This window comes from Mchenga conophoros, linkage group LG13, assembly GCF_057382185.1.
Source record: "Mchenga conophoros isolate Kocher_MC1m ecotype Shallow Benthic linkage group LG13, M_conophoros_male_GT1.1, whole genome shotgun sequence".
In the NCBI taxonomy this organism is placed as follows: domain Eukaryota; kingdom Metazoa; phylum Chordata; class Actinopteri; order Cichliformes; family Cichlidae; genus Mchenga; species Mchenga conophoros.
The window spans coordinates 1,881,340-1,895,517 of NC_140538.1; the positions used below are offsets into that span (position 1 = coordinate 1,881,340).

Below are 14,178 nucleotides of genomic sequence, written 5' to 3' on the forward strand. Positions count from 1 at the left end.
GTGAGGCTGAACACGACCGCAGAGAGGAGGAACTCTGAGGATGTTCATGCTCGCTGAGCTTGTCTTCCTCGCCGTGTTTCTGTGTCGATTAACAACTTAGTTGGATTATTGTCTCACGCTGACGTAATTGTCTCTAAATGTCATTTGTGTGTAAATCTGCGGGACGATTATGATCCACTCAGCGAGCTGCTTTTGTTCTGCTCACCATCAGACTGATGAAAATAAAAAGGCACAGAAGATTACAGAACCATTAACGTCTCTGCCACCATTAACTGATAAACAGCTATTAGAGGCTTACAGATGAAATTACATATATGGAGCAGAGTGAGGAGGAGGAGGGTTAGGGTCAGACTTCATTCATGAAGGTCTGAAAGTGTGAGAGTGAAAACGATCTGCAGTCAGTTCAACTTCTGACCCTGAATCTTTCACTTGAAGAACACGTGCGTCTCTTTGCATCTCTGCATGTTTGTGTCTCTTTCTTGTGTGTTGGCAGCTTTGGTGCATCTTAGATTTGTTATTTGTCTTTCTGCTCGTTTTCATCACTTCTGTCTCTGTTGAGCTGATCCTTTTGTGCCTTTGTTCTTTGTCTCTAAGCCAGTTCTGCTGCGGTATTTGTGAATCATGTCCAGGTCAATGTGAGCATCTTTCACATTTCTTCAACCTTACACACTCTTGTGGTTTTTCCTCTTCATCATACGTATTTTTTCATTTTTAAGGCTGTATGTTGTGTGAAGCAGGATTAGACACTAACGCACTGAAATGCTGCAGAGCACTGAATGGAAACTATGCTGTGGCCAATGAGAGCCTGAGCTCCTGTTTGTGATTCCAGTGATGCTGCAGTTCGCCAATTTTACAAAGTTAAAAACATTTTAACAACATTCACAAATTCAATGAATCGTTTTAATTTGATCTTTTTTATTATATATAACAATAACGTAATTATAATATATATATAATAGAAAAGAATCATTAGCTTTTCTTTATTATTATTATTGTTGCCACGTCCACGCCGCACACTATGACGTCATCACACGGCGCCTTGTCGTTGACGGAAGTCCAGAATGAGAGAATGTGAAGTGACGAAGAGGAGGAAAGTGACCGGGTTGTTTGGTTAACGGGAGCCGCCGCTCACGGTTTCTGCTCGGTACGTCAACACTCGTTTGTCCGCTTGTCCCCGCGCCAGGACGCTGTTAGCCTGATGCTAGCCTGCAGCTAACCGGCTGATGCTAGCGGGCTCAGCTAGCTGTTAGTATCTGAGAAACTGCTGCTACAAACACGGAAACGTTTATTTTCTGCCTTTTCTGTTTAAAGTGACTTATACAAAATGTGTTTCACCTAACAAAACAGCGAACGTGATTCTAAACCAAACTCCATTTAAAAAACTGCCAGCTTAACATTGTTTGCATGCCAGCTTAACATGCGTCCTGTTTTCCTGGCAGCTGTTCATTTCAGTAAGCTAACCTGAGATTCAAGTGTAAGCTGAATAACATGAACTGCTTAGAAATGACTTCACACTAGACTCCTTATTCCAGTAGAGTGTGTAGCTTTTAGCGATCTTGTTTGAAGTGGTAGATGTTGAACTTTATTCTATGTGTGTAGAGACGCTGTGAAAGGTCTGCTGTTAAATGTGATTGTTAAATAATTTCCCCTAGGGATCAATAAAGTATTCTGATAAATGTGGATATTTTGTGCTGTCTTTGGTCACCAGCTCTTGCATCTGCACACAGAATGAGAGGCGATGAAGAGACCAAAGCTGGCCGGAGCTTTCCTCTTCGTGTGCTGCCTGTTTGCCTACCTGATGTTCGTTAAGCATCACTACTCCACCTCCAAACCGGAGGCCTACAGACTACCTCCTCACCACCAGCCTGACTCAGACCTCAGCGCAGATGAAGGGCCCACCTCTGATGCTGGACGGCGCTTCCAGTACGGCATCATGTTTGATGCTGGGAGCACTGGGACCAGAATCCATGTCTTTAAGTTCCAGATAGAGGACAAAGGTACAGCCGAACAACCAGTGTAACTCACACCAGACCCCATTCATATATCTGATGATAGCACGATGTAGTTTGCCTGATGTATCTTCAGACTCTGTAAATGTCAGAGTGCAGCTGTGTAGTCACATATCTACACTCCCTACGCCACATAAACTGATTCCCAACCAAAGTCCATTCAAATATCAGTGAATTTAACAATCTGTCGATAAATACACGGACTCAGACAGACTCAGGGTGCTACTGTTTTTTAGATCTGTTTGGAAATTTAAAATACTGCAATCCTGCATCAAACTCCATTTAAAAACTGCAGTTTTTACTGTAACCACTGTGGATTTATTTCTTTACTATTTTGAATTTTTACACAATAAATGCATTTTAACCATTTTGTAGGTAGCTTACATGACTTTTAATTCAAATAGCTGTTAATCTGGAACTCCATCAGACTCTAACCCGATCAGAAAACTGAGAAATAGCGTGACTAATATGGTGGCTTTGAGAAACTCCTGACGTATCTGAATATTTGATGTTGGTATTTTCTACAGCAACCACTGTGTATGCAGCAATGAGACACGTTGATGTTGAAGCTTTGAATCTTCTTACATTTTCGTTTCAATTTAAAGGAACTCGATGGCGTCCACTGTGACTCCAAACCAAACTCCATTTAAAAACCTTCAAGTTTAAGTTGAGTTTGTGTGTGTGTGTGAATTTGAATGATGAATATTTAATGAGAGTATGCGTGTGTTGTTGTTTTAGTAGCAGCTGATATTAATGTGTATCAGGGGATGTGTGGGTGTTAAACCTCTATGTATACATCCTCTCAGATCATATAGTGCTGCTTTTAGTGTATTTAAATCCACATGTTGGCTCCGAGCATTAATTACCAGACGTGAATCCGTGCAGACAAGAGGAGCTTTCAGCCTTTAAGTCCTGCTGCAGGGAGCTGCTGCCAGTTCAAATGGACACAAACTCATTAGTGTGTTTTAGAGCTTTCTGGTTTATTAGGCTTAGAGAAAGTTTCCTGCAGCGCTCGGCCAAATGCCTTCGTTATCGCATTTAAGCGCTAAGCTAAATCACACAGGCTGAGTGCTGTCTTGGCTCCTTTGTTAGCATCGCAGCTAACTGGACTAATGGCAGCACCTGTTAGTTATACATGCTGGGATTGTCATTAAGAGCTTAATGACAGCTCAAATGTAGGCACAGGTCCAGGGTCACTCAGTGAAATTCAATTAAATGCGCCGACGTATCGCCTCTTTTATCTGTTTAAAGCTCACAGTCACATAGTTTTATCTTTTTTCCCGCAGGAGCTCCAAAGCTGGCCCAAGAGACGTTCAGAGCCATCAAACCAGGACTGTCAGCGTACGCCGACGACCCGCAGCAGGTAGGGCGCACACGAGGGGCCACGGGAGGGCTGCACGGGTCCCACGCTCGAGTGGGCCGACTGACTGAACCTACAGCAAACAGCCCCAGAGTGACATTCAAATACTGTTTGCTTAGGAATTGTGCAGTTATCAGCGCTGATGTTCAGCATTGGTTTTCTCATCGTAACAAACAAGTTCCCCGACACGCTCACATTTGTGAGTGAATATTTCTAGAGTTGGTGCAGCGAGTGTAGTTTTGTTGCTCCGACTCAAACCTACAGTCCTACATAAAGACTGAGCATGCTCAGAGCCTCCCTCTGTGTCCAGTGCACTGCAGGGATCGTGGAGCTCTTGGAGGTCGCCAAGTCCAGCATCCCCCCTTCATACTGGACCTCCACCCCCGTGGTCCTGAAGGCGACGGCTGGGCTGCGTCTACTTCCTGGAGAGAAAGCCGACCAGCTGCTGGACAGAGTGAGACTCACACGTCACCTGATCTCATCTTTATTATTTCACGTTTCAGTTTTTCAATTCTTTTATTTATTTCGTATCGTTCAGACTTCGTATTTTATAAAAATCATTTAAATTTTTGAATTAATTTTTTCCCTCATTGCATTTTTTATTTTCCTGTATTTCTAAATGGAACAGCTACATTTAGGGTTTTTTCAAAATAAAACGATAACTCCAGCACAGATGTTTAAAATGTTGTGATCAGGTATCGATCAGGTCAGACTGATAACTCCTCTGGCTGCTGCTCCTCCTCCTCCTCCTCTTCATCGTCATGTTGGAGCCAGAACAGAGAAAGTCTATTAAATCTTTTAAGTAATCAGTAATAACAGGACTACAGCAGCGAGCCAGAATGTGGTTTAATCTGAGGCTTTGCTCTTATTATCAGACGAGCTCTGATGCTGCAGATTACGGGGGGGGGGGGGGTCATTTTTACAAAAATGCATCATTAAATATTAGATTATATTTAAACAGAGATCACTGATTGATGGGAGGCAGAAATAAAACTGTTTCACTTTGTGAAGCTCAAAGATTGTTCGCTTCGTGTCCAGGTGAGGGCGCTGTTCCTGGAGTCTCCCTTCCTGTCCACAGATGACAGTGTGTCCATCATGGACGGCACCGATGAAGGTAAGATGTTCTGATTGATCAGCCCGCACACTCCTACTTTCTAAAGATGACCTTTGTTCTGAAAATATTTCACAACAGAAGCCTCATTTGCTGAGGGCTTTTAATGTGAAATGCATACAGGAACTGTTGAGTTCCTTATGCAGCATCTTAACGGTGTGGGATAGGCCCCGTGGGCCGGCTCTGGCTCCCGGGCTGAGATGAGGTCTTTTCTTTTGAAGTGGTGCAGGAACCATGCGCAGCTGAAGAGAACGCCGCAGAGCATGACGGCACAGAAACAGGAAATAGATCCACCTGGAGCGATCTGAGGGGAGTTTCTGGAGGGTCGTGACCCCTCGCGAGGTCTCGTCCTGAGCGGGATCTTCATCTCGTTATGACATTATTAGATCAGAGGGAATCTGCAAGTCTCTTCGGGTTTAATCTGTGACGGTGATGAACCGAGCTCCGGCTCTGATTTCCCCAACGGAAAGCGTCAATATGGAGGATTAAAGAGGAGACGACGGGGGAGGCGGAGCTCAGGGGTTTGATTTGTAGACACTTCCTCTCTACAGTTACAGGAAAACATGATCAGGCTACACAGCGAAGCAGCAAATATGTTTAATTACTGGGTGAAAATCATCCAGTACTATAAACTGGGAGGGGCGGGGATAAACCAGGTTTTAGTTCAGGGCGGCGTGGGTATCCAACTTTGAATGCGAGAACGAGGCGATGGCGTAGGTGCGTCGGTGACATCAGCCATGTGACACACACACAGAGGCGGCGAGGCTGGCCGTGAGGGTCAGACTCTCGCTCACCGCCCCATGGGCCTCGTTCACACGGGAAGCTTTTTTCTGTGTCGAAATTCGGCCTTCAGTATCGTGCAGGAGCTGAACCCCCGACCTCCTGATTGGCTGACGACCCCACTCTACCTGCTGAGCCACACCCATAGTCAGCGAGGAGAGAGGCGGTGATAATGTTTGGAAATGGAAGTCCTTTCAGAGGCCTCTGTTTTTAAGAGTGAGGCGGAGCGCACAGTGTAGTTCATGTTTCACATGTTTGATTCCTGTAAATCGTCCAATCAGGATGCAGAGTGAAGGTTAACCAGTGAAGTCATTCACTGATCAGAAGTAAAGTGCATCTGCTTATTCAGGTCAACTCAAAGATGACTTTAGTGTCCGCGGTGCAGTATTTGCACTCAGCTGCATCCATTAGTGCCTTTTAGCAGCGACCTCTGACCTTTGGGCATGCAGGAGTGGGTGATTACGGGGCTCGGTACAAACTGTATCATAGGGGCTTTACCATAAAACTCTTAGCCCGATACGCTAAGAAGCAATTTCCTAACAAAACAAACAAGAGGCGGAGAAAGTCGGCTAAACACTGGCACTTAGCACCCGGCCGCCTCCCAGGAACCACTCAGAGGTCCCATTAACAATAAGTCGCTTCACTCGGACGGGCCCAGGGTAATCTGAGCCGGGATAAGCATGCTGGCCAAGAACGGCACAACATCTGAGCCACAGTCAGGCTGCGGGAGTTCAGACAGACAGACTTCAGTTTAGTCGGGAACGCCGCACAGGACTCTGTCCATTAGAGGAAAAGCAGAGCGGGATAAACGGCAAATTCAGCGATCATTAAAAGACGAGCAAGGACGAGTAGTGATCCCGCTCAGGAGAAAGAGAAAAGATTTCAGCCTCAGAAATAAACGGGACACATAATCCCCCCGTTAGATTAAGTGGGACATTATCCCACACCAACATAATTGCTTGTATGAACTACTTTAAAAGGATTGGATTATGTGCAGGCGGGCCTGTTGCCCATACAGGACAAAACACTGAACTTACATTCCCATACATATCCACCAGCAGAGACATTACAGCTGGGCCAAACATCTGGAGCTCAGGGTCACAGCTGGATCCAGGAGAGACACATACAATACGTCCAATCAGGATCCAGCGAGGTGTTCAGGACTTGTTGAGTTAGTCCTGAATACGACGCGTGTGTTGTGGTCACGTCTGGTTACTCTGGGGGGGGGACGGGCGCAGAGACATTACAAGGGGGGCGCAGTGTGAATTTCAAAAAAAGCACTTGGACACTGCGAGCGTAATGGAGGACAGGTATTTGACGGGGCTCCCACACAAACGCAAACGAAGCCAAACGTGTTTCCAAACCAACTTCCTTCTGAGCCAAAGACTAAAACTTGTGATGAGTCTTGGTTTTGGTGTCGCCTGCACAACAGCTGTTTCCAGAGTCGGGTCCACGTTGCTGCGTCTCGTCTACCAGAGAAACGGTTCATATTGATGGTTACGTGTTAGCGTGCTCGCTGCTGCTGCAGCACAGAAACACGAGTTTGCAGTGAAGCGCGTGAGCAGCTGAGTGTCGTCTGCATAGAGGTGTTGAATCCAGCGATCCTGTAACCTTTTCGTTTTCTCCTTTCAGGTATTTCTGCTTGGATCACCGTCAACTTCCTCACAGGTGAGAGCGCTCACCATCGTTTTTATTTAGTGCAGCAGGGGCGTGTGATCCTGTGCTCCCAGCTGATGTTGAGTGCTTTCAGGTTTTGTATGAACCGTCCTGTCATTGGCGTGTTTGGGTTCTGAGTCTTCAGTGGACGATGGTGGTGTGGAGTTTGCACGCGCTGCGTCTTCATCGATCCTCTTCCTTGGTCATGTGATCATGCCGTCAGAAACTCCACCCTAACCATGAGGCTGGATGTCCACGCCCACGACTGAACTTCAGGGTGAAACCGCCACCTCGTGTTCCCAAACAGATGACCTCTGTCCTCTCAGAAAGCCCCGAACCTCATGTTGGTCCTCACAGAGGCGGGCCTCCACGTAGCACGCACACTGGCTCCATTTTTAACACTGCGGCAGGAAGTGGATGTGGATTGGTGTGATTTATGATGCGTGTGTGTGTTTCAAACCAGATTAATGTGCACAAGAAACGGTGATTACCTGTTATTGGATTAAACTGCAGCTCGCTCTTCCTCCTAATCTCCCCCTCCTCCCTCTCTCTCTCTCTTTTCAGGTGGTCTTCACAGTGCTCACTCGCCCACAGTGGGGATGCTGGATTTGGGAGGTGGGTCGACTCAGATCACCTTCAGCCCTCAGGACGAGGTGAGGACTCGCACAGGTGAAAGGGTGAGGAAGACTGAGAGAGGAAGAGCTCTGTCCCCTCAGTCAAACTACCAGGATGGCTCCGTCTTAGGCTTTAATCTGGAAATGCCTCGCTAATCCCAAATAAACAGCCTCACATCAGGCAGGGGAGGAGAAAGGGAGTGAAGAGGGGTCTATTTAGGTCAGGCTTCGTACACGAGGGATTGGCCAGTTCTTCTTCAGCCTGTGAGAGGAGGAGGGGGGGGGTGCAAACGAGGAACTGAGGCAGCAAAAGCTCCAGATGAAGCTTTCTTCTTACTGAGGTCTGACAGCATCAGCAGGAGGGTGGAGGACGGCCTCCCAAGAAAAAACCCACCCGGTGTTTGAGAGTACAACACACAGAGCTGTGCAAAAGTCTTGAGCCACCCCTCAGGTCTGCTGAGCAGCTCTCGAGCTTCCTGAAGCTCCTTAAAGTTCTTCTGTGGACATTGGCTGCTTTTCCTCTCCTGTTCAGTCCTTGTACGGGAGCTTTCTCACAGGAATGACAGTGAATCCCGCACACCTGAGCAGAGGTGCAGTTAGTTAGCATCAGCCTGTCTCACAAACTCATCATCTGTTCCAGTTTCTTTACCAAATCTGTAAAAAATGCCAACGATATCACAGCTTCTCATGAAAACAGGATTTTGTCTCCAACACGGTGATTCCAAAGAGCTGTCAGCTGAAACTCTGCACATCTCAGCGTGGTGTCAGTGTGTCCTCAAAACCCTGAGGAAAGTGGACAGAAGAAGCTTCCTGTTCCAGCATGACAACGATGCAAACACACTGTCAGTGCAGAGAAAGCACACCTGGATCTGACACCACACAGCAGGACACCATCAGTCACGGACGGGCCTCCGCAGAGCCGCCCTCAGCTGAGGAGACGTCTTCCTGAGGATCCTCACAGAGCTGACAGCTGCTCACACCAAATACACACTCCGTGTTTCCATGTGTGTGTACTGTATTTACATGTGTGTTTGCACAGTACTGTCAGAAAACGCTCTCAGGAAAAATAAGCAGCAGATTGATTTTCTGTGGATTTGTTCCACCCAGCGTGGAAGCAACACTCGAAGGAATCGTCTGTTTTTAGAGCCGACCCAGCGTCACAGAAGCCTGAAGATCTTTTCTTTCTGTGCAGAAAACCATCCAGACCTCACCTATCGACTACATCCGGACCTTCCAGATGTTCAACCACCCACATGTGGTCTACACTCACAGGTACACGCACTCACACTGTGCCTGTGCTGATTGGCTGATGTGAAGTCAGCTGGTGGGTCACACACAGCTGTCAGTCAGAGGCTCGCTGACGTGATTGAACTCGTCGAGTTTCCGGTTTAATCGTCGTGTTTGCTGTTCGAGTCTCAGTAGCGACGTTAACACGCAGGAACTGATTGTGAGCTTAAAAAGTTAAAAATCTAAAGAAGCAGGAAGAACCAAACGTGTCAGCGCAGACACATTCATTTTCTGATGATCAGCTGATCGATTATGGATTATTGATGTGCTCTCTCTGCAGCTATCTGGGTCTGGGCCTGATGTCGGCTCGCCTCGCCATCTTGGGAGGCGTCGGTGCCCCGCCCCGTACGTACCTGACCTGTTTTTCCTTTTTCTTGTTTTTCAGTTTTCAGATTTTCATCTCAGCCTGTTGTGCCCCCACCCACCCCCGCCCGGCAGATAAATAAGCCATTATCTAATCTTTTAATAACACACTGCAAGATTAATTCCTTGCTGGCCAGCTGTTGCTGCGGTTTAACTGCTGCAAGAAGCTGCAGCTCAGATCCTCTCTGCTGTCAGGCTGTTTATGTGCACGCAGGCGTCGCCGTGTCCGTGGCGGTGTCGCGTTCAGGCGTCCTGCTGGGACCGTTTTAACCACACATCATATATTTGTGACTTTTTGGAAAACTGCTGTAGCAGACTGACAGCATTTGGCTAAAGCAGGAAGTGTGTGCAAGCAAACTGCTGCAAACATGAGCCATCGTCACTGCAATAACCTCACCGCTGCCTCTGCTGGCGGTCGGAGGAACTGCAGGGCCGTGTGTCGTTGTTTTACTGTTCGCGGGTTTGAGATGAGATAAACGTGTGTCTGTGTGTGTGTCTGTGTTTGTGTGTCTGTGTGTGTCTGTGTGCAGTAGGGGGCAGCCCGGAGCTGGTCAGCCCCTGCCTTGCTCCAGAGTACTCGGGCAGCTGGGAGCACGCTGACGTGGTCTACACTGTGAAAGGCCAGAGCACAGGTGAGCAGATCATCTCTGATTGGTGGTGTGGTTGCCATGGTTACTCATGATGCAGCTGGGGTTAGGAACCTTTTGTGTGCACGTGTGTTTCAGGGGAGCCGTTTTACGAGGCGTGCCTGAACAGAGTGGAGAAGGTTTTGTACCAGAAGGTGGCGAAGGCGTCCGGCGTGACCGACATGGACTTCTACGCCTTCTCCTTCTACTACGACCGCGCCGTCGACATCGGCGCCATCGGTGAGGAAATACTGCCGCTCTGCTGCTTGCCTGCAGGGGGCAGCATGTCAGGCTGATCCATCATGGCGTAAACAGGAAGCCAAATAAACCTCGACGAGGGCGTGGCGTCCGTTGAAGCCGCAGAAACGCTCGGCGCTGCTGCGTTCGCGACTCAAACTTCTTTTTTGGCGGATTTTAGAAGACGAATCGTTTGTGAAGCCGCGCTGTTACAGGGGAAGTTACCCGGCACACCTGTTGTCCCCGGGGGGCGTCCCATTTATCAGAGCGTCCTGAATGTGGCCCGGCGTTACCTGCAGACCAGGTGTGAGGAAGGGTCAGAGTTGGAGCTTCACGTTCAGGCGGCGTTCGCTCACTGACTCGGGTTTAATCGCTCGTAGGCGCAACTTTCATCAGAGCCTCGTCCCAGACTTCCTGTTTTGTGTTTACCAGAGCCGATTGGCTCACAGCCGCCCCCGTCCCGCAAGCTGCCGTTTGTCACCTTTAACATGACGTTTGACTGTGGGAGCCCACAGTTCCTGAACACAGCTGATCCCAGAAAAGCTGGAAAACCGGGAACGTTCGTGTTAAGGAGCTGCTGCAGGTTTCTGTTTAACCCTCCTCTCTGTGCTCTGTGTCCAGACGAGAAGAAGGGAGGAAGCATCAGAGTGTCCGACTACACCGACGCAGCGAAGAAAGGTGAGACGGCGCCCTCTGCTGGACGTCACTCAGAGCTGCCGTCATCATCAATGAAGCCAGAACGTGTTTCTGACCCGACTCTAGTCCACATGATTGATTAGTTTATGCTAACCCCACAGAGGTCCAATTAAATGTTGATATCAGCAGATTTTTTTTTAATCGGTGACCGCTGTGGGTGTTTTTCTCCCCGCAGGGTGCAGCGACGTGTCCGTCGGTCCTCAGCGGAGCCCCTTCCTCTGTCTGGACCTGGTCTACATCTCAGCCCTGCTGCAGGAGCTCGGCTTCCCTCCACACAAGCAGTTCAGGGTGAGCTTCCTGTCTCGCTTCTATCGATTCCTTTAAAACCATCGATCCGTCTCACCTCTCTGACGTTGTCTGTGTCCCAGCTTGCGAGGACCATCAACCAGGTGGAGACCAGCTGGGCTCTGGGCGCCACTTTCCACTACATCGAGTCCCTGAAGGCACACTGAAGCTCTGAGCTTTTATTTTGAAAAGCTCGGGGTCCTGCTTACTCTGAACACAGCTGACTGATGATGTTTGTGCCAAAGCAGAAATCTGAGCGGTGGGATAAAAACGTGACGTGTGTGAAAGCGGCTCATTCAGACCGGCGGTCAGGAGGCCGGGGCTGAACTCGCTACGGTCCCAGCGTGGTTCATTAATCGAATATTTCACATTTTTAAGACCAAAAGGATGCGGTGGAGCCAAGGGTTTGTGAGCCAGTGACGGGAAAAAATAAAACCCTGTTTATGTGTTTGTTTGTTCTGTGGCTCTTTTCCATTAGATAAACCTTTGTTAGTCCCACACGTGGGAAACTTGTTTGGTCACGGCACAAAGTTAACCATTTAACACGTTAGTGCTCTTCTCTTTTAGGTTTCTGGGATGTTGTTGGTAGTGTTGTGGGTTTTTCCGTAGATGTGTCGGTTTCTTGCGAGTTCTGCGTCGGTGTTTTGGGAATTTGGGTCGTTGTTTCTGAGCGTCGCCTGAATGACCGTCAGCGTGTCTTCTCACCTGATCAAACTAAGCCGGGCTCAGTGTGAGCAGCTCGTTGGCGACTGATTGTTTTTATTCTGAAGGACTTCCTGTTTGTATCCCTGTAGTTTCATGATGAGCAGATGTTTAAACGGTTCCTGTAGAAACCCGTCTGTTTGGCTCTCAGGTGCTGAGACCGTAAGAGTCTGAGTCACGTGACTTTGGCGTCGCCTCCTCTGATGTCAGCTGTTCCTGAGTGGAAGCTTCAGCGTGTGAAACTTTCACATAAGATCAGGATGAGACAAAGAAGGGTTATTATGAACTGTGAATCATGGCGAGCTGCTCTGTGAGAGCCTCAAATAGACCTGAGTGTCCTTCTGTTACGTGGAGAAGCTCCTCCTCTCTGTAACGTTCGTCTCAGTGATGATCATCTTCAAACCACCGAAGCAGCAGCTGGGCTCTCAGCAGGCCAGAGCTACACCGGCTTATTTCACACAGAGCGGCTCTGCATCAGTCCCAATATTAAATTGAAGAATGTGAAATGTTTTCCTTCAGCTGATCCTGTGCTTCATATGAACGATGATGTTTGCAGGTTTTTAAGGATGTATTTTTATATTCTGAATCATAAACTCTGTATTGTGATCAATAATTCATTGGAATAAAAACTGGAAACAGCTTTAATTCATAAAAACCTGAAGGTTTCACTTAAACACATTCAGGAAAAATAAAGTTTAACAGAAGATGATGGAGGTGTGAAGGTGTTTGTCCTCAGCGTCCTGCAGCAGGAAGCCCACAAACACAGGTGTGCTTCAGGTGAGTGCGTGCAGGTCTGCTCTTCTCTTTTTGTAGGATGTGGCGGGCGGCTTTAACGCTTTCAGTGTGAATGAAAGCACCCGATTGGTTCCTTACCTTTGAAAACAGGAAGCTGCATCAGCGTGGAGCGGCCCTGAAGTTTGCTCGTCACAGAGAAACCAGCGAGTCTGCACCAGCTGACGTTTCACCGTCATCCTGAAGCTCCAGGTGTTTCAGGAGAAAGCACGCCGATGAGGAGTAAAGGACGCCTCGCACGCCGAACACCACCTGCTCTCACTCACACCTTGACCCATGTGACCTTAATGACTGGTGTGATGATGGTGGCTCTCCACCAGCTGTTAGAGCCTCCTGGATGAAGGGGAAAGAATCAAGTGACCGATAAGACAAGGAACACAAGACCACACGGCTGAGTTTGACCTGAAAACTGTCGGCGTGATGACGAGGATGCAGCGTTGAACAGCGAAGCAGGAAATGATAGAATGACGGCAACAACAGAACTTTAAATCAAATCTTTGAATGATGGAACCAGCGGCCAGCTCTCAGCTGTGAGGTCTGACCCTCCACCTTCACTCAGACCTCCTGAGACGATACAAACTCAGCGTTTCTTCAACTCGTTTATTGCAAACGTGTAAAAACAGTACATGTCCCAGACGGCCTCAGGTGTCTGCTGAGGGCCCTGCTACAGTCACTGTGCTGTCTGGATTATGATGCTAATAAAGTTTTAATGTTTAAAAAAGCAGCGGTGATGAACCTGCAGGCAGCATGTAAAGCCGAGAGCTTAGCTAATGCTATTAAAGATATCACAGGGCTAACTGAATTTGGCTAGCAGCAAACCTAGCTTGATAATGTTTACCATATAGTGTAAATTAATAAAAAATATTTCATATGTTTAATATTTGTTCCAGAATACTTTTACATAAACAAAGGCATTTTTCTCTTTCACCTCCACATACCATACATATGACATCACAACCTGATTGGCTGGTTGTGACGTTGATCCTGGACGAACGTTACGTGGCGGGTCCACTGGAGCCCAGTTTACAGCGAGTCACGCAGCCTCATCAAGATCTGAAGAAACGTTTCTGTGCAGACGTTTACGTGAGATTAGTGTGAATGCTTGAATGCTGTCTCCTTCAAAACCGCTCAACTTAAAACTTTATTCAACAAAACATTTCAGCCGTTTCAGAGTTTATGTGTATGGGACGGAATGTTGGCGCTAGCGTGAGAGGAGGAAAGAAATTAATCTTGAAATCTTCCTTTAAACTGCTGCTGTGTCCGCAGCGTTTGCTCTACAGGTATCATTTTACCCTCAAAATGTAGCCATCGCTGTCCTCTTTCATCCAATGTGTTTACTATTGTACTAGGTGTTATGGTTCTTTCGTAAATGTTACCGATGCACAGCCTCCTCCCTCCAACTCTTCCATAGACTCTAATGTTAAAAGGGCTCAGAAAGTTGGTTTGAAAATCAGAAGTACAGGCTGTCTTTACACTGTCGTCACGCCCATATAATAAACTCCACAGGCATGAAAACTGAGAATTTGGTAGACTGGACATTGCTGCCGCTCACGGTGAAAGAATTTTGTCAATACGACTCCAAGTTGTGTCCAGTGTTTGCTCTACAGCCATCATTTTACCCTCAAATCACAGCCATCGTTGTTCTCTTCCAACACCGAGT

General features: G+C 47.7%; 1 protein-coding gene across 4 annotated transcripts; it reads left to right on the forward strand.

The window, feature by feature from the left end:
• The first annotated feature begins 1,007 nt into the window (after positions 1–1,007).
• Positions 1,008–12,435, forward strand: entpd6 (ectonucleoside triphosphate diphosphohydrolase 6). 4 transcript variants are annotated; one of them, XM_085295981.1, is made up of 14 exons: positions 1,008–1,144; positions 1,709–1,997; positions 3,296–3,372; positions 3,680–3,823; positions 4,408–4,483; positions 6,893–6,928; positions 7,481–7,593; positions 8,723–8,802; positions 9,098–9,162; positions 9,711–9,812; positions 9,906–10,046; positions 10,665–10,721; positions 10,915–11,027; positions 11,108–12,435. In XM_085295981.1, exons 2-14 carry the CDS (start codon positions 1,739–1,741, stop codon positions 11,189–11,191), a joined length of 1,347 nt encoding a protein of 448 aa, XP_085152107.1. In that variant the 5' UTR covers positions 1,008–1,144; positions 1,709–1,738; the 3' UTR covers positions 11,192–12,435. The 4 variants fall into 4 exon arrangements, with proteins under 4 accessions (XP_085152107.1, XP_085152109.1, XP_085152110.1 ...); XM_085295983.1 differs by having other exon boundaries at positions 9,714–9,812; XM_085295984.1 differs by having other exon boundaries at positions 7,481–7,569.
• Positions 12,436–14,178: the final 1,743 nt, after the last annotated feature.

Excerpts from the sequence above, each read along its gene's own strand:
- entpd6 (XM_085295981.1), top strand. The coding sequence starts at position 1,739 with ATGAAGAGACCAAAGCTGGCCGGAGCTTTCCTCTTCGTGTGCTGCCTG. Across the intron at positions 1,998-3,295 it reads GTTCCAGATAGAGGACAAAG|GAGCTCCAAAGCTGGCCCAA; the intron begins GTACAGCCGAAC and ends TTTTTCCCGCAG. Across the intron at positions 3,373-3,679 it reads ACGCCGACGACCCGCAGCAG|TGCACTGCAGGGATCGTGGA; the intron begins GTAGGGCGCACA and ends CTCTGTGTCCAG.